General features: G+C 44.3%; 2 protein-coding genes and 1 long non-coding RNA gene across 5 annotated transcripts; 1 reads left to right on the plus strand and 2 right to left on the minus strand.

Annotated features, from left to right (window-relative positions):
• Positions 1–1,577: 1,577 nt before the first annotated feature.
• Positions 1,578–9,703, minus strand: LOC118316521. Its single transcript, XR_004795216.2, has 3 exons — positions 9,578–9,703; positions 5,128–5,232; positions 1,578–2,534 (listed from the first exon to the last, which is right to left on the minus strand). It is a non-coding gene; the product is annotated as an uncharacterized LOC118316521 (long non-coding RNA).
• On the plus strand, positions 9,682–22,328 carry olfml3a (olfactomedin-like 3a). 3 transcript variants are annotated; one of them, XM_035644407.2, is made up of 5 exons: positions 9,682–9,937; positions 15,443–15,498; positions 15,634–15,868; positions 17,674–17,986; positions 20,460–22,328. In XM_035644407.2, exons 3-5 carry the CDS (start codon positions 15,758–15,760, stop codon positions 21,236–21,238), a joined length of 1,203 nt encoding a protein of 400 aa, XP_035500300.2. In that variant the 5' UTR covers positions 9,682–9,937; positions 15,443–15,498; positions 15,634–15,757; the 3' UTR covers positions 21,239–22,328. The 3 variants fall into 3 exon arrangements, with proteins under 3 accessions (XP_035500300.2, XP_035500302.2, XP_035500303.2); XM_035644409.2 differs by lacking the exon at positions 15,443–15,498; XM_035644410.2 differs by lacking the exons at positions 9,682–9,937; positions 15,443–15,498; positions 15,634–15,868 and adding an exon at positions 16,994–17,550.
• Positions 10,249–12,527, minus strand: LOC118316518. Its single transcript, XM_035644411.2, has 3 exons — positions 11,927–12,527; positions 11,562–11,643; positions 10,249–11,448 (listed from the first exon to the last, which is right to left on the minus strand). The coding sequence occupies exons 1-3, from the start codon at positions 12,396–12,398 to the stop codon at positions 10,800–10,802; spliced, it is 1,203 nt and encodes a 400-aa protein (XP_035500304.1). The 5' UTR covers positions 12,399–12,527; the 3' UTR covers positions 10,249–10,799.
• Positions 22,329–22,401: the final 73 nt, after the last annotated feature.

Genomic DNA, 22,401 nt, shown 5'->3' on the forward strand with positions numbered 1-22,401 from the left:
CGCCCTGCCTTGTTAACATCCACCACGCTGCCACACGTTCACCTTCAGATTTGGTGAATCAACGCGAAGGTGTTGACGGTGTGTCTGCAATGTGCAAGCATGAGGAAAGAGGCCTCCTCCGAAACACTCCGCTCTTTCGAAACCTCTGCCTCTTCCTCCTTCTCGCAGCCTGACCCTCTGAAACACCTTCCGAGGGGTGTCACACCAGCCTTTCCCACTCCGCGGGAGAGCCGGTGTGGTTTTTCATCACTTAAATCAAGACTGTCAAAACGATTGTGTACGTCCTGGCTGGCGGAGACTGATCCGGGAGGCTCATAAATGTCCAGGCTCCTGCCATCCGTTTGTTCACATATGTGTCATCTCATATATCACACTTGTCACTCCTGGGGAACTATAATCTCCCAGAAGCTTTTAGTAGAAATCCGTCTGACAGTGTTATTTGAAATGCCCCCGTGATTCTTTATTGTAGAGTTTACACTGTATCTGTGGGAGGATGCCTGAAGATGAAGATACGCAGAACAATTGTAAAGAAAAAAAGAATAATTTCACGTTCTTAATAAGTAAGTCTTTACACTTTTCTTCATATACGTTGGTGTGCTACCACCTTAAAAATGCTGAGATGAAATAAGATGGATGGTAGGATGAGGTGTTCAGTATCCAGGCACAAACACAAAACACCAGTGTACTTTCACACACTTGAAAGACTGCAAACTATAATCTTCCAAATCCCGTCAAATCCCAGGGATGTATGTTTACATACACACTAACAGTATGTACTGTACTTTCCTTTTCCCCCCACTGCCGTGCAATTACACCCACAGATGCATCTGAATGAGAAAGAGCATCACTAGATGTTTTTGCAAGCTGATAAAACCTAGAAAAAAAAGAAAAGTAATATTTGTGGACGTAACTCTTCTGCCTTGAGACAGGTTTACAGTCTCGTGCCGGCAGGATGGATTCCTGAAATAAACTTTCCAGACCCAGGGAGTGAAAACAACTCCCTTTCTTCTGTGAAGGGGGACGAGGCATGGCCCGATATTCATCAGTGGGGATAACCTCTGACCCCAGAATCATATGACGCTGAGTGCTGGAGATCCCGCTGCAGCCAGACAGTCTGTCTGAGATGCCATCTCTCTCTCTCTCTTCCTGACACTTTTCCTCCCTCTCATTCTCCCTCGTCTCCCACTTTTACCTCTTTCCTCCCCTTGTATTGCAACCTTAAGGACTGCAGCAAAAAAATATTACGGTGCTGAAGAGAACTGAAGCTGATTCTTTTTTGGATATTTTATGGAAGCAAGGCCCCACACGGAGTTCTTATTAAACTGTGGTTTCGTCTTTGGTTCATCTTATGTCATCATAAGAGGCAATGGACAAAGTCACACTGACTTTGAACTTCTCTTAAACCCATGAAAATCCGATATTATCTGGTTTTTGTTTTGTTTTTTTACCCAAAATTGACATAGTACTTGATTGTGTTGGTCAAAAAGAGAAAAGTCCTCAGCTTGTAGAGACACAAAGTCCTGGCAACTCATCCAGGCAAACCTTTGTTCTTCTGTAATTCAATGCCGCTTCACGCAGCAGCTTTTATTTCTTACTGCAAAAAAACAACATGTTCCTGAAGTTTATTTTCCATGTTCTAGGAAACTGAAGCTGAAAAACCAGCAAACAGACAACCACGACAGCACTTACTGTTATAAACAAACACTTCAAAATGTTTACTCTGTGAACGTACAAAAAACTACTGTCACAGCGCAAAACTCTCGCCCCTCTGAGAATCAACCTCCTCTGTCCAGCCTTAACATCGAAGACTATATGGGAAATTATGTCCGTTGTACCAAAAATATTAAAAAAGAAATACTGATTTTAAGCAATTCCTGTGTGGCAACCCCTTTTTTTAAGTTACCGTGTTCATTTATGGCGAGAACCGAGCAACTTACGTGACGAGCGAGGTTATGTTCCAGAGTTTGATTTGTAATAAGTTGCATTATTACAAAGGTCAATGGGTTTTATTACTTCTGGAACAGAACTCCAATAAAAGTCTGAGGTGAGAAAACAAAGAAAAAACGTCCCCTGGCCTCCCCCCAAAAAATGCAGACCACCCTTCCTGCAACAAAAAGAAAAGAAAACTCCATCTCCTCTTCTCTGACCTTCTCCCCCCTAATAATTTTCATACCGCCCCTTACTTGCCTCCTTTTATAGATATTACTGACAACACATCCATATGTCTTGTAACAAATCTGGAAGAAATTAGAAAATCTCGTCTCCCCTGTAACAACCCTCGTCCTCCCCCCTTGGCTCTCGTCCCTTCGCAGTCGCCTCCACTCCAAACCCCTGAGACACCAGCGTGCAGACGAGACGATGGGCTATCACCGCTCTGAACAATTACCATTAGGTAGGCCATGACAGAGCTTATCCACACCGAGCAGCGGACTGAAACAGCTGCTGACAAGCTCGTCTGTCCACATCCCCGCTCCGGTCTGCTGCGATGCATTGATTCCGTCGCTGCTTTTTTCGGGCTGAGGCTCCCTCGGGACCTGCAAACAAAATAGCTAATGGGCTTCCTACAACATTTTGAATTTAATTCAACTGAAGTCCAGTAACTCTCGTAAATTGTTTCCATCTCGCAAACACCACACCGTCGCTAATTGCAGCTGCTTATCAGCGTGATCACAGGTTTTAACCCTAACGTGATGCAATGGATGTCACGGTAATGTATTGGAGGGCTTTCGTATGAGACACGCTGTAATTACAGAGCAACTACGGATAAATCTCAGGGTAAGACGCTTTCATACTTTCACTGATCCAGACATGGAGCCTCGCAACGTATAATTACCTTATAAAAGAAGTATGTCCCATTTACATGCACTCAGATCATCCAACAAAACGTAGGGGCAGATAATGTGGTGATTTTCACAAGGATAAGTACCCGGATCTCGTGTTTACGCACTAATCAGCGTTGAAGCGTATTGCGCAGCGCCTTCGTAATGAACTCGAGCAATTTCAGAAGCTGTAATTTAATGTTCCCGACCACAGACTATTACCTCACATTTATTGCTCAGGTATTTACGGAAAATGAGATCGATGTCCTCGTGAGGTACGATGGCAAAATATGACGATGTGTCTTGATGAAAAGGCGGCTCGCAGGTGGGTTGCAATTTGCTGCCCCCCCCCCTTCTTCTTACAGGAAGAGAGGGCAGAGCCCCATGCATACATTTCTGTTCACTTCATGATTTGGCAAGTGTAATGTTTGAGGCATTTCACTCAAGTGAGTCATGGTTATAGCAGAGGCCTGTGCCAAAGAAGCGTTTGGGTTTGAGTGCCGCGGTGTTCAGAGTGAGGCGGGAGAGCGTGAGGCGACATGTTTTGCTGGTATAGAGGATATGGGAGATACTCCTGTAATGAGTGCTTTGTGAGATAATGGTATGCACAAGACCGCCTCCTGCTATGTTTCCTCACTCGGCTCCACAGGCAGAGACAGCAACAAGAACAATGCTGAAACATGTCATGTGGACGAGCTCGGGTCGCACACGCATGCAGCGCTCGAGGAGTGGTTTGTGCGCGGGGTGTGTATAGGCAATATAAAGTGATTTCCGCAAGGCACGTGATTGCGAGCGGCTGCGGTGCACTGACTCAAGGCAGCTCCGACAACCGAAAGTAGACCTCAGTGGTTCATGACCCGTTTTAAAACAGTACTCGCATGTATTGCAACAGTTTGTTGTGATCATTCCGAATGTTCAAACTGGCCATTAAAGGACCACTTCCGAACACCCTTCCTGTGGAAGTGATGGGGGAGAAGAAATATTATTACTGAGAAAGATCAATTGGAGACATGCACTCTCCCTTTGTTACTCTGCTACAGGTGAGCAAGGAAACATTGGGCCTCATGCAATAATAACTTTTGTCATAAAATGTTCTATTTAATACTTTTTGTTCCGAGTCGGATTTACCAAACTCTCCTTAATGTGTCTTAAAACCAATTCTAAACCCGCCGCAACGTCAACCATTGGTTTGTGAGCTGCCGTTGTTGAAGCCTCAAAGACCAAGATCGTGGTCTTCTGAAACTGGAGGTAATCATATTTGGAGAGGTGGGGCCTGACTGAGAGCTCGTCCACTACACTTCCACCTACACCTGCAACCAGCACCCATTCGACAGTACTAGATGTCAATCACGCCTTATCCACGCTTTTACTTTAAATATGAGCATAATTTAAGAAACGAACATCATGCTGTATTTAGAAAACTAAAGATTGAACCATAAACTCCTCAGGAAAATGTTTACTGACATTATAAATCAAGTGAGAAGTAGAGTCATTTTTTCATAGACCTGCAAAGACATTCATTTTTACAACCGGTGGAGTCGCCCTCTGCTGGTGATTCCAGAGGATATAGGCTTCAGGCACTTCCGCATTGGCTTCACGTTCAAAACCTAACTGGAGCACCACGATGATTCATTTGGAGTCATGTTTGTGTCCACCTGATTAAATCCAAGTCTAATGCGCAGGGTCGTATATATATCTGCCGGTTATGGCGGGAAATGAGGGGATGAGAGCCAATGGAGTGAAGCAAAACAGCGGGTTTGTGGACTGAGCAATAACCTGAACCTCTGCAAATACTTTGGGTGGTGATTCTCTGTAGGTTCTTAATTACAAGTGACGCTCTCCCCTTTTCAAATTTAATTTTTATACCTTGTCATTATTTAAAAGTATCAATTGCAGCAACTTTAGGACTAACTGTGGAACATACTTTTGCACTCCATGTCTTACTGTCCAGCATGAAGAAGAGGGATGATGGCAACTTTCAAAAGTAGTTTCAATGCACTCATGTGAATGTGAGTAGGTTTTTAAAGACAGTCCTTTTAACTCCTTGACTCGACACAGAGCTGGGGCCTCTCATCTGGCGGCGACAGAGAAGTTGAACTGCGTCTGGATGCCCCAGCCATGTTTTGTGCGTGTTAACATCAGGCCGCGGGCCCGGCAGAGAGCAGCGTCTGGACCGAGCCGGAGTGTGGCGAACAGCTGTGTGCTCCTGCCCAGCGACAACTGGCTGTGACGGCATTTCCTTGGTTATGCTCTCTCACATACTGTGTCTTTTTATTTCCAGCGGTCAAGCTCCCAATGCGGTACCCACCGTGGATAAATGCGGCTTTGTCAGGAGTTTTTCCCCCTCTGAGCAGCTGTCTGCAGCCCCTCAGGCAGCCTTCTTGTTCAGCAACCCCGAGCAAGTGCATGTCGTCTGTCAGGCCGGCGAGAAATGAAAAATTCGAGTTGAGAGACAGTTTTCATTACAGAACTCCACCTACTTCAGATATCACGTTGAAAGAATTTTTCCTCAAGAGGCCCCACTATGCAAAACTAGACACTCCTATGTGTTGTGGGTATGCGGCGTGTGTAAATAATACATACCTTTATAAATCTGGCATGGATTACACCTCACACCTCAAAACATTTCACAATTCCTGGCAGTTACATGACTCACTGACTGTTTTGTGGATGTTCCCAAAGACGGTTCCTCGTCACACTAAGCTGTTATCATTCCGAGATTATGTGGCCAACAACACAAACACTGGGATCCAGCACTGCTTTGACCTTAAATAGACATGAATGGAAAATGAATCGGTTGCAATCGAAATGTATTGGTGGTTGGTTACAGAAAAGCAGCGTCTTCAGTCGTCGCCGCCGCCCTCCCGGGTTACCGTAACGATGCAGCGTTGGCAGTGTGTGAGCTGTACGTGATGCAAAGTGGCTTTTAAAGCCTCAGCATCTGCAAAGCACAGAACAAGAAGTTTCTGGCACCCAAAAATAGACTGAATGCAACGTTGGATTAGTGAGCAAAGATGAGAGATGCTGCACTGGCTTGGATATAGTCCGACCTCCTCCCCCCAATGTGGTCTTAAGGATTTTGTTCAATAAGGCATGTTTTTGCGAAAACTGCTCACGTTCTAATTAACGCTACAAGTGTTATTTAGAGTCCAAGAGAAGATTAAAGCACAGTGTGGATACAGTGTGATGGACAGCTGGTACCATCCAATCGGTGCACGGTTGCAGGTGTAAGTGGGCACACAGTGGAAGAAACATGTCGGGGGGTTTTTTCGACAGAAAAACAACATGGCTCTGGTCAAAATGCGTAACTTGAGGCTTCAAAGCGCCAGTTCAAAAACCAACGGGTGGCGTCACGGCGACTTTGCTACTTGACGAGCACACAACAGGCTGATAGATGAATGTGAAATACTGACGCTGACTGAAATTCCCCAGGAATGTGAGTTGGCCCAAAAAACATAAATGCACATTTTGTTATTACATTTCTACTGCAGATTCTTGCAATAATTAAAGAAATCTAGAGAAAAAACCCCTATCCAAAAAACGTGGCTCCCAGTGGATGATTAGATACAGGAGACGCAGTGAAGGTTTTGGAGCCATGTGTGTCACTAACAAGGCCTTGACTTTTACCTGGACTGACAGCCGGAGAGTGGGAGGAGAAGGGCTGGCTCCATGCTGCTCAGTCAGCCAGAAAGCCCCCGAACGGCAGGGCTAACGCAGGTCAAGTGATTTGGCGCCTCGGGTGTATTAAAGCTATTTACAAGGGACTAAAGGATTTACGTCGCTGCACCCATTGGGTCTTGCACTTTTTATACGACCTGGCACCGGACTGCTGCGTTCTCTGACCCTCTCAATCAATACGAAAGGGTAATAAAAAATGTTGCCTTTACGGGGGTTTGGCCTTTTTTTTGTTTAGTTGCGGAGGGAAGAGGTTTTTATGGCTGGCTCCCGACGCCTGGTGTGAAGGCAAACACACGAGATTACACAAGATCCTCTGCACTCTGTCATGCACACGCACAACACACACACACACAAGACACATTCATAATCAAGGAACTAATAAAGTTGCAATTCAGATTTAAACAATCCAGATTGCTGCATTCCGCTTAATGTATAAAAGATGATTTATAACAAGGTATAATAAAGTCATAATAATGTAAAAGTGTAAATGTAAGCAACTATAACTCCTCCTGTGGAGCAGCTATAAACAGAGGCTGGTTTTTGAACAGATAATGCACAACAATATAGTAAAACACAGCTGTGAAATATGTCTTGGTAGAATAAACAATAATTCTAACTGTTGACAAATACTGTACATTAATAAACATCTAACATTTCCTCACAACTACACTATATTGTGTAAACCATTTATGAAGTGTTTATACACTAAATATGATTTATTAGAGTGTCAGCTGTATGTAACATTATCCAATGGTAATGTCCGTTCAATCCATCCCTAAGGACTGATCATTAAAGATCTATATTCTATTTTAATAATATTTCTGATTGAACCGTTCGGTCGTGTCTGGAGACACCAAATCTCTTTTACAGCAAAACCCCCACCCCCACCCCCCCCCCAACTTAACATTGTTTTACCAACTTGACGTTCAGTTACATTTGGTTATAAATACTTTATTGCATATAGGGTTGATTACACAATGTATGCAAGAGACAATCATCTTAATAAATGTTAAAACTAACAAAAGGTTTACTTTCATATTTAACAATGCAAAATTGTTAAAAGTATTTTACTTTTGATTCTTTCATTACATTTTGTCCGTGATACACCTGTTAAAGCCTAGTGGTTTACACCACTGACTTTGGAACAAAGGGTTGAGGTTCGATACCCGACCAGGGCGTGGCAAGAAGTGTGGGCCCTTAATGCTACCTGCATACCTGTGATATGAGTCAAAAATATCGACGATTGTACGTCTCTTTGGACAAAAGTGTGATCAAAATAAATGAAAAAATAAAATAAATGAATGATGAAAGATTTTAAATGTTTTTTTTTAGTTTTTTTTTTACTTGTAATGGATTACTGTTGTATTGTTACTTAGCCTAAGTAGAGGACATGATACTTTAACAGTTCACTACTGACTTCACATGAAGACAGATACTGCCATCTCGTGGATAAACTGAGCGCAACATTGGGTTTAGTGTAAATCTTGCAACAGGACATTTCTGTCTTTCTTCCCCTCGAGTTAAATCAGTGATACCCGATCCTGAACAAACATCTGAGCATCAGTCACACCATTTCGGCCCGAGCTAAAAAGGTTATGAGACTGCAATATTATGCTGCTTAGTAGAAGATAATGAATCTTGAATGATGCTTTGCCGTTTTGATCACATCACACTGCTCAATGGTGCAAATTAAGCCGGGTAATTAATAATAGATTTTAAAATATCCACATTGAGTGGCAGGCAGCATGAGACGTATGCTTCAAATTGATTTAGAAAAAAATCAAGGGGGGTTGGATAAGTGTAATTACTCACATGAGTCAGAAACTGTGATTGAACAAAGCCTCTGGGGCACACGCGCACACGCGCACACACGCACGCACGCACACACGATTTTGCAGCCATTGGCCTGTCAGTGCCCCCTCGCCTCCTGGTTCCAGACAGGCAATGTGTTCCAGATTAGATCAAACTCCAGGTTGCCCATTTCAATTCCAAAAGCAGCCATACGGCACTTTGTTACCATGACGACACTCACAGGCTGGTCCGCTGTCTGCAGGCATAAAAATAGATGCGGCGGTTGGTTGCGGTTCAGTTCAGGACTCGATGTGAGATGACAGGGTGGGCAGGAGAAAATCAAAGAAGAGCATGATCACACGACCGGCCCTTAATCAGAAGACGATGATCATCATACAGCAACAAGCTGGAACTTTTCTGACTTTGTGATTTGTTTCACGTATGTGGTCGTTTTAAAGATTCACTCCACAATCATTTTAAAAGCTGCTAATGTAAAAACTAAAATACTAAAAACTAATACTTAAACTTATTCTGCAGCAACTTACAAAATACAAAATACTGTTCAATCAATATATTTAGTGCCGACACACATATACAGAGAAACTTTAACATTTATAAAACTTTGGAAGTCTTGATGTTGCCCAGTGGCTGCTGTCCGGAGACCAACATTTTGTATTAGGCCAGGGTTAGAGGTTAAAATCAGGGTTAGGACGCGCCACAAACTTTGCATAAACATGGTAACTGTACATGTCCGGTATGTCCACATATGACTGTCGTGATATTTCATGCTAACCATATTTTTGCCATATTAATATTCATATAAAATTGAGGCAGCACTTGAATACAATAAAATAAGTTGTGCTTTATTAGTCCAATACAAGTAATACCATTTCATACGGTTTGGAGTGTTTGGGTCACATGACATGGAAGCTATTGAAAGAAAACCATAATTTTACCATATTAATATTCATATAAAATGGAGGCAGTACTGAAATACAATAAAAGGTGTGTTTTATTAGTCCAGTTTAGTAATACAATTTGATCCTTGTTTGGAGTCACGGGGTCACATGACATGGAGGCTATTGAAAAAAATTATTTTGTAACTTAAAACCAACTTGACCGCGGTTGCTAACACGACAAGCTACACGTCGTAGCAAAGCACGGACTCCACAGATTCCAGCGGTGTGTTTCTAATCACTCTACGACCAACCGTCATCGCACAAGCAGCCGAAGAAGAAAAAAAGGTTCATGTCAAACAGCGTCAGCGACATACATAAGTTATGTCTTACCTTTGATGTTTTGTCATGATAACTTTTGATCCATAAATCCGCTCCCGCTAGCAAGCTAGCTAGCGCAAAGGCTTCGACCAATCACATTCGTCACAGTTGGTTCGCTTCCTCATAGTTAGCGAACGGGTGTTGTTGACACGGGTTTGGAGGCGGTCCGTCGATTCTGCTGGCTCTGACGGTTCGATAGACTCGTCAATCATTCAGATTGACCAATGGGCTGTTGAGCTGTAGCCCTGCCGATGTAGCATTGTGCCGCACTACAAAGATCGTTTTTTAAGAGACAGATGAGCACCCCTCTGTGTTTAAAAAAACAAAAACCTCACATGGAACATCTGCCTGACCGTGTCCCTACTAAAGCCGGTAACTTTGCTCTGCTTCACTTGATCAGCACCAGATTTGGCACAGATTATGTTCTGATGCTGTTCTATGGTTTTCAAGAGGAATGGGCTTCATCTGAATTATTGCATAGGGGATATTTTTTTACACCTCTGCAGAAATCTCACAAGTGTTTCCTTTATAGTGATATTAAGATTATTCATGTAGTTGCAGAGATGTACTATTTTTATTATTTTTATTTCATTTCCAAGCAGGGACCTGCGAAAAGGGCATGGAGCTACAGAAGTAACTTGTGGTACAACTCTGGTACAAATTCATTTACACAGAACAAGAAAGAGAGCACAAGCCTTTTCTCTTTATTTAACAAACCAGAATGCACCAAAAGTCAATGGAAGCCCTTACAGTAACATTTGTAGAATTTAATAACCGTATGAGTCGTTTATAATGAACTTGGACATTTTAACAAAACGATCAACAAATAATTCATGAATCATTAAAACTTAGCTGCCACAAATATATATATACACGTTAACAAATCCTTTCAGTGTGATACAAAAGATTCATATGAGTATATTTGCGCATTATTTACAGGCAAGTGAAAAAAAAAATTCAGCTTTTGAACTAAATAGTCGTGGGACAACAATTTTAACCTGTAAAGATTGCAGAGATCTTCCAAAGCTTTCAGCCTTAAGTTTCTCGGCAAATCAATAAAACAATAAATTCATCATAATATGGAATTGATGAATTTTTCATTTTCATTTTTATCAATTTATTTAGTGCTGACACAGAGACATAAACATTTTTAACATTTACTAACTTTACAACAAAGCCCTGATGTTGCCAACACGCTGCGGTCCTTAGACCAACATTTTGTATTAGGTCAGGGTTAGGGGGTTAGGGTGAGGGGATTATGATGAGGGTTAGGACATGCCACAAACTTTGGAGCTAGATAAAGGGCAGAAATCTGAAGGATCCTCTGTAGGTGAACACGGATCTTTGACAGAAAGATAGTGTTTCCTTTCTTGGAGTACTGCACTCCATCCTGGAGATATGTGCTTCTGTCGAAATACCTCAGATGGGGATGTTGAATAACTTCACCGCCAAAGTGGTCAACAGCCTTTGTGATCAGATACGTGACCGTCAACCTGTCTGTGTTTATCTGCCCGGGCTGACCGTAGCGCCACACTTGCCTCTCGTTGATGCTGGAGAAGGAAATCCTCATCGAGGGAAAGTCTCTGTGGAGCTGCACCAAGTCCCTGTTCATTTCAGCCGCGAGTGTCTCGGCCTGCACGAGTCCCAGATCGTTGCCGCCAGCGTGGACAACCAGAATGTCAGGGGGACTCCGTGTGGACAACGCGCCATAGAAGAGGGGAAGGACACCGCTCCAGCGCAGGCTTCCTTTGCTGAACCACTCAACTTTGGCATTGAGTCCTAAATTCTCTCCGAAAATCTCATTTGCTGCTTCCTCCCCGCGCCGAATGTAGCTTGACCCGATGATCCAGATCGTCTGGACGTTTTTCTTCCCTTTCCTGCAGCTGGGAAATGAAACATGAAGAATAATTTCCATTAATAGCAATATCACAAAGGTTCAGTATCATTTTTTTTGCTTATGCATTGTGCAGGCATGGTGAGATGGTATAATACAAACCTTGAGGCCATCTCTTCCGTCCTCTGTGACTGGACCTGGGTCACAGGTGAAGGATCCTCTGCAGAGGTGCTTGGTGGCGTCACTGGGCAAGACAAGGCAAAGTACAATTGTACTGCACATCTCAACAGCAAAAAAGGCAACACAAAATGCTTAATACAAAATATGTAAAAGGCACCATGATAGGTTGTAAAAGCAACCTAAGACATTACAATACGCATTTAGAAAGAGATCAAAGACTTGAATAGAGAACAAAACAAGATCTGAATGAAATAATGAGAAAAAAGAAGAGTAAGAGCAACAAAGAAAGTGGCAAACGGTAACAGTGTCCAGCGCTGATTTAAACAAAACTAAGAGTTTCAGCTTACCTGGAGATCTCTGGGAGCTCTTTCCATTTTCCGGGCCTTTCTCCTCTGCATCAATGGTCATCTTCCCCCCCTGGGAGGGTCTCTCTGGGATACTTGGAGCACCCTGTGAAGCTTCAACATTGGGCCTTTTTGGTTCTGTACACAATGTGAACCTCCCACTCTCCACGGAGCTGCTCTCTGGCCAGCAGGACCACACTTTTGTCTCGTGAGGCGGTGCTCGGACCGTGCGTGTTGCGCGCTTGATTTGATTTTCGCAGACAGTGTCTGCACCTGTGGTCACTTTCATCCTCTGGGGGGGTCTCACCAGGGTACTCGTGCCATCCTGTGAAACTTCACAATAGGGCCTCTTTTGTCTGTCGGTGGGTCTGATCCTTTTACTCTCCACGGTGGATCGTTCACACCAATCGCGAACTCTCGCAAACATTTCGGCATAGGTCATCTTCTTTGTGCCTCCAGGTACTGTGGGCTCCATGCTTGTGTTGTTCTCCGCTGACAGTGTGAGTGACTCTTGTGGCGTCTTCTTACTCTTTTCTTCAGCTGCTGTTGGCAGAAAGTCATCTACCACCCCCCATTTATAGGTTCATGGGTGAGTTTCATTGCTCAACATTCCATGACTGTGATCTCTCAGGTTGCCATGGTGATGTGGCTTTGAAAAGCATACTCGCGCTACAACTCTGGTACAAATTTGCTTAAACAACAAAGCTAGCTGTCACCATATTCCTTAGTAGATGATTACATGTGAACAAATCCTTTCAGTGTGATAGAAAAGATTTATTAACTGTTTATTCACATTAATACTCTTCCGTAATATAATTTATTATTACACAGAACCAGAACTTTACATGAGAGTTTTAATACATTTCCTAAATGTTCCCCGCTTCTTCTTTAAAACTTTGCCTCAGTCTTGACCCCCAGAAGTTCCGACGCCCTCCTCTGCGGTGAGGGGGTCATGCGTTGTCAGTCGGAGTGATTGCCTGTGTAATCGCACCCTCATGCCTCATGTTTCCTCCGCAGCGAGGACAAAAATCCGCAGCCTAACGCTGCTCGCTCGCTTGAGAAAGCAACAAAGTGTTATTGACTAATTTGAACTGTCAATGTGTGTGTGTGTGTGTGTGTGTGTGTGTGTGTGCGGGGTTATACTGTATGTACGAACCAATAAGAGATCAACTTGCGTGGAACCACTGAAGCCATAAATGTCTGACTCTTGTTTTAATGGAGTAAATGCACTACTGTAAAATGTTTTCTACTTAACTTCTAACTAACAGTTAAACAATTTTCTGGTTTCTCCAGATTTCTTTAGCAACTTCATATTAGTTCTGCTGATGCAGTGTGTGTTTACACACAACATTTACACTCAACTTTTCCTACAAGACTAAATATGTATATGCATATGCAGTTTCAGAAATTCCTTTATGTCTCACGTATGTCTCAATTTTTCTCACTGATCTTATAGCACCCATTTACCTTCTGTGAAAAACACAGAGCGTTTGTTCGTCACAAATAGAGGCTTTTCACAGTATAAAGAACAGAAAATATATTGACATATTGACTTTAATGCTGCCTTCACGTGCCAGGCGGAATTATCCTAATTCAACAATGTCATGTCCAAGTGATTTGTTGTCGGAACGAATTGAAAAAATGGCTCATGTAATAACTTTGCACCGTGCCTAGCAGACTAGAGTCCATTTGTCATGGACAGAACAATAAATGGCATTGGTCTACATCGAGGTAAGTGTGCATAGGTTACAGATTTAAATGATGTACGCGAGCTAACAGGTAACACTTGATGCACTGTTAAAAATACAGAATTACGTATCGTCCTTCACCGAATCTGTCATCTTCTCCGCCACGTTGAAAGGTTCTGGTCGCCCAACTCTGGAACTCGGGTATCAAAATTATCTCGAGCTGCAACGGTTTATCGATTAATCGATTACTAAATTAATCGCCTGCTATTTTGATAAATCGATTAATCGGTTCAAGTAGTTTTTTATGAAAAAAAAGGTCAAAATTCTCTGATGTCATCACCTGAAACGTGAATATTTTCTGGTTTCTTTGCTCCTCTGTCACAGTAAATTAAATATCTTTGGTGTGTGGACAAAACAAAACATCATCCTGGGGTTTTGGGCAGACACAATCACCAATTTTCACCATTTTCTGATATTTTATGGAGCAAACAACTGATCGATTAATCAAGAAAAAAATAGACAGATTGAGCGATTATGAAAACAATTGTGAGTTGCAGCCCTAAAATGATCTCAGAGTTTCTGACCCCGAATTACGACTCGATTGGGGGCGTTCGTGTGTAATTTCCAAGACGGCGAGTCGTATTTACCGTAATTCCCATGCTGCTTGAAGGCAGCATGAATGTGAGCACTCTTCTCTATGTGGCCCAATAGGTAACAATAAAGTTTGTTATATATACTCCCTGTTCACATGATGATCCAAATGCATCGTCGGACCCCAAAACGCATATTTTGCTTCTGCTCCTCTGTATTTGATCATCGTTTCAGAAACACGCACACGACAGTTTCACAGCTACACTTGCAGCGGTACACACTTCTTCCTTTTTTCCCATGATTCACTATTGTCTTATCATGTCACTTCCACTTGCCCTGCAGTAACCCCGGCCCCTCAGTCAACCGCTCACCTTTTCCACATTCCCTCATTTTCTCCATAATCTGGTCCTTACCTGATCCCTCCTCCACCCACCTTTTTAATATCTATTTTTTACTTTTATACCAGGACTTCTTAGTGTGTTGACCACATTTGTTTGAACGCATGCTATTATTTACTAATTAGCACTAAACACGCCTGAGGCTAAGGGACATGTCATTAGTTTCTGCAGGTGTTTGGTCAAAAAACAAACTCTGGTATGAATTTATAATTTTGACCTGATGATGGAGAGTCTACATTTCCATATTTCTAATAACACGAGTCCCTCTTTCACTGCGTGTAGACGTATAATTAGCTGTTATAGATGTTGTGTATCATGTGCTTCTGTGGTCTTGAGTGATGTTTTTTTAATAACATAAATATCCACTTGATTTCATTATTGCCCCCCATGTTTATGTAAACGGCAAATAGCTGTAATGGTAATTTAATTCTCATACTCTGCTTTCATGGTCACATTTATCGAGGGACCGTATATGTGAAATATAACCTCTTAGTTAATTCTTCATCCGCGGCAATGCTTATTAATGTGCACTGTCCCTGTGAAGTAACCCGATTAATACTGTAACTGCTGTGGCCTGCAGTAATGAGAGTGATCGCGTTTCATCACGAAGCTGCATATGACTTATACACTGTATCCTGATATGTAAAACCGCTCTCCCATTCTAATTGCTTGAAACTTGAGTGTTCAGTGATAAACAAATCTGCGTTGTCTGAAATGAGTCCTTAGTTATGTTCAGTTTGTGCTACAGTATAATCCCGGCCGACGCGGCCGGAGACAGTGTGTACAGAGTGTGCACACAACATTAGTGCAGCACATTCATTCATTTCCTCTTTTTTTTTTAGGGACAGCAAGGGGCAAGAGGCTCCTCCCTGAAAGTTTGTGAAAACATTCCAGCAAAGTGAGAGCGGTCAAAGAATTGGAAACTCTGAGCGGCCTCCTACACACTCTCTCTCTCTCTCTCTCTCTCTCTCTCTCTCTCTATCCTTCTCACCTCTTTACACATGTAGCTGAACTTTTTTACCGGTGTTCATAGGTCGTGCGAAGCTCCGGGGGACACTTGTGCAGGGGGATCCCATCAAGGCAGGAAAGAACCTGGAGAGGACTTTAAAAAGTCTGGACGCGCAAAGGAGCTCAGCTGTCGCATTAATCCGCTCGCAATGAGGCCGGTCTTGGTCCTCCTTGTTTCCGCAGCCTGGGCTTTGACGGGAGCCCAGTATTACTACCAGGGCCTGATGGATTATCTGGAGAACAGGTTGTTGGCGATTGAGGTAAGAAGCCGTCCTCCTTTCAAATGACTGACATCTGATCGATCGACGTGCTGCTTATTTCCTACATATAGTGGCAGCACACATCTCTCCATAAGTAACTAGTTAGAAACACGAGGTGCCCATTTTCCAGTTCCCGGCGGCCACCGCCTCCTCCTTTGATTTGAATTTGACGTCTCAACCAACGCCGTCCAATTAATGCAATCTCTGCCCAGCTCATCAACTTTGCAGGGGCCTCTGGGCGCAATATCAGCTGGTGCACGCGGGGCCTCTCCTCTCTCATGCAACACGCAGCTTCTGTTCAACAGCATTATGGTTTGTTTTTTTGTCAGCGTGTCAGACAACGACACACCAGTAACGAGTACAAGACCAACCTTTTCACTGCGCGGGCATCCGACGTCCCGACAGACTAATAGAAAGATGTGTTTCGGCGAAGTTCGGAATGAATCTGTTTTTACAGCAACGCGCCTCGGGGGACGGAGTGAAATGACTGCGAGTTTAGTGCTGCTGTTGTTGTTGTTGTTCACAAAGCAGCGGTACGCTGCCGTCACGAAAGACGCCGAGGACATTGCATTTGGCTGAAGGTGAGTGTTGTCAGGAAATGCAAGGGGGGTTCCATGTTTGGTGGCCTCGGGGAGTCGTTTAAGTGAACTCTTAATTCAAATTTCTGCAGCACATTTTCCGCCCTAATTTTCTTTTTCATCAACTGTGCAGCTGCGATGCCAAAAAAATGACAATCACAAAACTGTAATCCGCATGAAATGAAGCATCTATTTACAGCTAAATCCAGCTCTCTGCGCCCCCCCGCCCCCCCCCGTGGCTTCCTACCCCTGTCTCAATTTCAATGGGCCGCCTCGACTGCGGCACTGATACGAAAAGCAGCAATTCATCAGCAGGTTTTCATTGAACTTCCATTGCTATTTGACCACAGGCCTGCGGCGGAGCACGGCGCGGGGGGGGGAAATGAAAAGCGAGGCGGACGAAGACAGAAGGAGCAGCCGTCAGTTATTACATCTCGCTCTGAAATATTCACCTGTCACTCTGACCGTGTCCATCATCACGCCGAGAGACGCCGCGCCGTTCTTCCCATCTGGTGATCGCGTGATGATGTTCTGATTGGAACAGGCATCTGGAAATCGTACGTCGATCGTGCTCGGCAACACAACCAGCAGCTCTGTGAGGCTGCACCGAGGCCCAACGGTGCTTTGGGGTGAATGCTGATGTCAGCATCCGGATATCCTCGCAGTGACGACGCCAGCAGGTGGATGTTATAGTGCACGTGTTGCCGCATTTACCAAACATCGGCCGAATTTAGCGAGAAGACAAGGAAAACACTCCGACCAGGAACAGTTATTCCAAGGTGGCCACCGTGGCATCACCCATCGGTTTTGTGAACCGCAGCGTTGAAGCCTCTAGTTTGGCATTTTTGGCCAGCGCCATCTTCCATATTTAAAGGAGTAGTTGAACAAATATCTCTAAAGGATTTCATCAAATTCCTTTTTAGACATTCAAATAAATCCCCAAAATGTCAACCCTCAGGCATCGTCAAGGTCGCCAGGGATTGATTCTCCGGTCGCCGTGGACGTCGTCACAAAATCTCATGGCAATCTGCTCGACAGTGGTTGAGATATTTCAGTGTGGACCGGCAGAGTCCCGCAAGCCGTGGGGATAGAGGGGCCGAAAAGGTTGAACAAAGCCAACAGTGTTTTGTTTTTTTTCTGCCTAAGTGACCTTTGTAATAAACTCATCCTGCAGGACATAACAGCCCTTGTTGTTTTCTCATCCCCCCCCCTTTTTTCCCTCGAAAGGACCGCATGCAGTTTTGGCACGAGCAGTCCCGTCGCTACCACGCAGAGGTGCAGGATTTCAAAAAGCTGACCGCCGAGACCGTGGACGGGCTGCGGAGCGAGCACGGCGCGCTGCTCAAAGACCTGGAAGGAGCCGCGCTTCGGGTGAACCGAGTGGAGCGGGAAATGGACCACGTGGAGAGCCAGACTTCGCCGCGGGCCTGTGCGGTCGCGGCCGACAGGGTGGTGGAGCAGGGAGTCTGGGGGCCGGAGGAGCGCAGAGGAGGGGAAGAGGAGGACGACGGCTGGGAGGAGCTGCCCTCCAGAGTCTCCGGTGAGCTGCAGGGGGAAATCGCAAAGCCCCACTTCGGCCTCGACGTCCCCATCATCGTTGGTTTAGTCTGTCATGACGCCAGAACCTGCAGTCTGTGTGGAGTCACACAACTCACCGGGCGGCGTACCGAACCTTTTGCCGAGTCGCTGTCTTGGAAAAAGCCATGCCGCTGGAAAAACGGGGAACAAACGCGGCGCTGTTACAAGTCATTTAACGGAGTCAGTGGACAGTCATGTTTTCCAGGAGAAATGTGGCTTGATGCTGCTGATTTATTTCAGCAGAGCTGCTCCCTCTTTTTTTTTCTTCTTGAGAACAGGGTTCGTCATTATAATCTCTATATCCGAAGGGCGTTCTGCCACAGACGTTGCCGGAGTGCAGCTGGTGCACTGAGTCGTTTACTTAGGCAATAAAGGGAAATTATAACCCCCTGGAAGCATGATGCGGAAAGTTGTAGAATCAGATTTTTTTTTTCAGATTTTAATTCTTGTGAAACTCAGCAGACCCTCCGACGGCACATGGAGCAACAGATCTATATTCTTTTTCCCACTTAATTGGTTCCTGAAGCCAAACGCCTGATGTCTAAATCATCAAATGACTTTGGCGCCATTCACACGGCCTCTTCTTGCAATGCGAGTGAGAAAAAAGAAGTCGACGTCTTTGTTATTCTTGCTGTCTTAATGAAACACTCAATAACGCACGCATCCAGGAATTATCTAGTGAAATACCACGAGGCCTCTGTTCGGCTTCTCGCAGTCTGACTCCTCAAGCGGGATAATAGCACACTGCAGAATAAAAAGGCTCCTCTATTAGTTTCTCTGTGTGAGGTCCCCCGTGCAATCTGGAGCTGCGAGTCTGCAGAGGGCAGGAGCAGGAAACCGCCCTGAGGTCGTCGGCGTCAGTCTCCGATCTCGCGTTTCGCACGAGTGCGGTCGGCACACAGTGAGCCATTGTGAGTGTCGGTGAAGCGACCCAAAACAAACCTAGCTGCATTGCGGGGTCAGCGGGTCAGATTTGCGAGGCGTAATGCTAATTTTTGCCGCGGGACACATCTGGGGCGAGTCCCTTGTCCGCGTGTTTTTCAGTGAAAGCGCAGGATCAGTCGGACGTCTCTTACAGGGAGCATCTTCATGCTGTCGTGTTTGCTGCAATACTCCCTCTCATTAGGAGTCTTTGTGTCCAATTTCCCCCTTGACCGGTTTGGGTTTTGGATTTGGATTTGGAAAGCCCATATTCTGACCGCTGCAGGCGGCTCTGAGTTTTTTGAAATGTCAGGCATGCAAAACATTTTACTGCAGCATGCTAATGGAAATAATTGGGACAGGGGATTGAAATGTAAATTGTTATTTTGTAATAATTGTAACGTTTAGGGCTGCAACTAACGATTATTGTCATAATTGATTAATCGTCGATTATTTTCTGGATTAGTCGTTTGGTCCATAAAATGTCACAAAATTGTGAAAACTTAAGATGGTGTTTCCCTAATCCCCAAGATGATGTTCTGTTTTGTTCACACACCCAAGATATTCAGTTTATTGTCATAGAGGAGCAAAGAAACCAGAAAATATTCACATTTAAGAAGATCAAATCAGAGAATTTGGACTATTTTCCCATAAAAACTATTTGAACCGATTAAAAGATCATCAAAATAGTTGGCCATTAAATTAGTAGTCGATTAGTAATCGATTAATTGATTAACTGTTGCAGCTCTCGCAATGTTTCCACAATTGATAGACACGTAATCGGAGATCTAGCACCTGGATGCTACTTTTTCCCACCCAGTATTCAGTTCCCTAACATAAAATGTCCCTATTTTTTTCAATTCCTATTAAGTGGCTTTATTGCCCCTAATACGTTTTAAATTTTCTCTATGCCATTAAAATTTGTATAAGTTAGATAACCTTAGCTATTATTCAGTAATAGTTATCTACAGCTCAAGTGATTCTGAATCGCCAGGATTCGTGACTTCACTGCATGAAATTGAATTAGTCTAGCGGTTTTGTGTGCCATTTACACATTACCTCAAAACTCTGCCCGTTGTAAATGGTATTGGAGTCAATCCCAGCTGACGTTGGGGCGAGAGGCGGGGTACACCCCGGGACAGGTCGCCAGCCCATCACCAGCCCTCCTACTGACAAGTCAAAATGTCTGCCGTGAAAAAGAGAGAGAAAGAAATCTGCCATGCCAAAATGATGGACAGAAAAGAAGCCGAAATAATAAAAGTGGTGGCCACGATATCAAACTGCAGGATCATTTGATTTTCTGGGGGAGCTCTTGTGTTTCTGACATTGAGAATTTCCTTATAAAAAAGGTTAGAAAGGAAATGATCTGGGAAAACACTTTAGGAACCAGCAGTTCCCTTCACTTAGCAATGCTTTTACTGTATGTGCAATGTGAAAGGGGAAACCTTGATGGACAGACTTATTGCTGAAAGCACTATGCTTCACCATTTTGTTTTCTCTCTCTCTCTCTGCAGACTGTGTGGAAATAATTTCTGCTATCAGATCAGTGAAGATCCTGAAGAGAGTGGGCGGTCCCAAGGGGATGTGGACCAGAGACCCCAGGTCATCCCGGGTGTACCTCCTTAACGGCACATCAGGAGACGTTGTCTACCAGTTCAACTCTGTCCGGGACTTGTCCCGCTCGCCAGGAGTCACTGGCGGCAGGCCGATCAGGCTGCCCTTTGCCTGGAGCGGTGCCGGCGGCGCTGTTTATAACGGCTATTTGTACTACATAAAACAGGAGGCCGATGCCGACGTGCAGGTGGTCAAATATGACCTGCTCAGTGGCTCGGTGACAGATATCGCCATGTTCCCCGCGGAAGGCCGCGCCGCCGTTTACAACCTCAACCCCGAGACCGTTGCGGACCTTGCGGTAGATGACGAGGGCCTCTGGCTCCTGTACGCCGACGGCGAGCCGAACATCCACCTCGCGAAGATGGACCCTGCCACGCTCGACATAGAGGAAATCTGGGACACCCGGTGCCCGAGGGAGAACGCGGAGGCGGCCTTCGTGGTCTGCGGGACAGTCTACGTCGTTTACAACACCCGCCTGGCCAGCCGCTCCCGGGTCGAGTGTGTGTTTGATGTCAACGGCGTGGCGGTGAGCGAGGAGGCTCCCCTGCTCTACTTCCCCCGGAGGTACGGGGCCCACGCCAGTCTGAAGTACAACCCAGAGGAGAAACAGCTCTACGGCTGGGACGATGGCTACCAGATCATTTACAGGCTGACCATGAAGAGGAAACTCCTGGTGTGACGGCAGGGATGTGGTGTCCAAAAAAGAAAATCAGGAATACAAAACAGGAGCAGTGAATTTGAACATGCTTTCCATCCCATGGCCCCTAAGATACCAATCTCATGTCTGCACGCTAAATTTAAAGCCACCACAGTCAGTTGTGTATCTGTAGCTTGACATAAAAATTTGGAACGGCTAACCTGGCTTCGCTTAAAGGTGACGAAATCTGTCAGACAGCTGTTTTGGACCCTTTTTATATCTGCAAGGGCAATATTTCTTTACACTTTGTACGGATTAAACAAGTGTGAGGTGGTAGATTTTTCTTTCCAGTCTCTGCAGAGCTAAGCTAGCTGGCCGCAGTCGATTGGCATTATATCGAGTGCACATAAAAGTGGTGACAATCTTCTCATCTAACTCGATCGCCAGCAAAAAAAGTCAAACATGTTTTCTTTAAACAGGCTAAGGTAATAATACCTCTGCCTCATCAACTGGAGCGTTAGGACGTCGGGATGACCTCAGCGCTAATTGGCTTTTGTGACGTTGCGTCGCGCCAATTTTTCCGCTCAAGTTCAAATATGTCAACTCTTGGATTGAGTGAAGCGAATGACGTGCGTAGCGAGTGATGCGAAGTTAGCGTCTACTCTTTGCACGTGACCGTTTGGCGTGAACGCGGCATACGAGGTCGCCTTAGAGAAGCAACAAAGTTAGCTTGAGTTAGCTTAGCGTTAGCTCAGTGTTAGTCAAGCGGTGACCCGACACATTTGCGTTGATCTACTTTGAGAGAAACAAGGTTCTGTTTTACCTCCTTTATTAAAACTTGATTAACTTTATTTGAGTGCAAGTCAGAAAAATCATAAGTAAACGTTAGCAAAGTAGCTACAAATGCTAACTGTACATTATTTGAGGCCCCCTTATTTCTGTACTACTATATATCTTAAAATCTTAACTTTGCCTCAATTTGCCTCACAGCAGTTTTCTCTTTCATGGTACTTTTTTCCCCCCATAAAGATCACAGATAACATCACACATTTTTGAATATATAAATAAATTAGCCTTTTGAAATATTTATTTATTAATTTTACCCTTTTTTATTGTGTCAAATAAAAAACAAATACAAACAAATAAAATGAAACTGAAAATGTCGTGCAGTTTATTAGAGTTAGTCGAGTCTTATGAGGTGTGTG

Source organism: Scophthalmus maximus, chromosome 3 (genome assembly GCF_022379125.1).
Source record: "Scophthalmus maximus strain ysfricsl-2021 chromosome 3, ASM2237912v1, whole genome shotgun sequence".
In the NCBI taxonomy this organism is placed as follows: Eukaryota; Metazoa; Chordata; class Actinopteri; order Pleuronectiformes; family Scophthalmidae; genus Scophthalmus; species Scophthalmus maximus.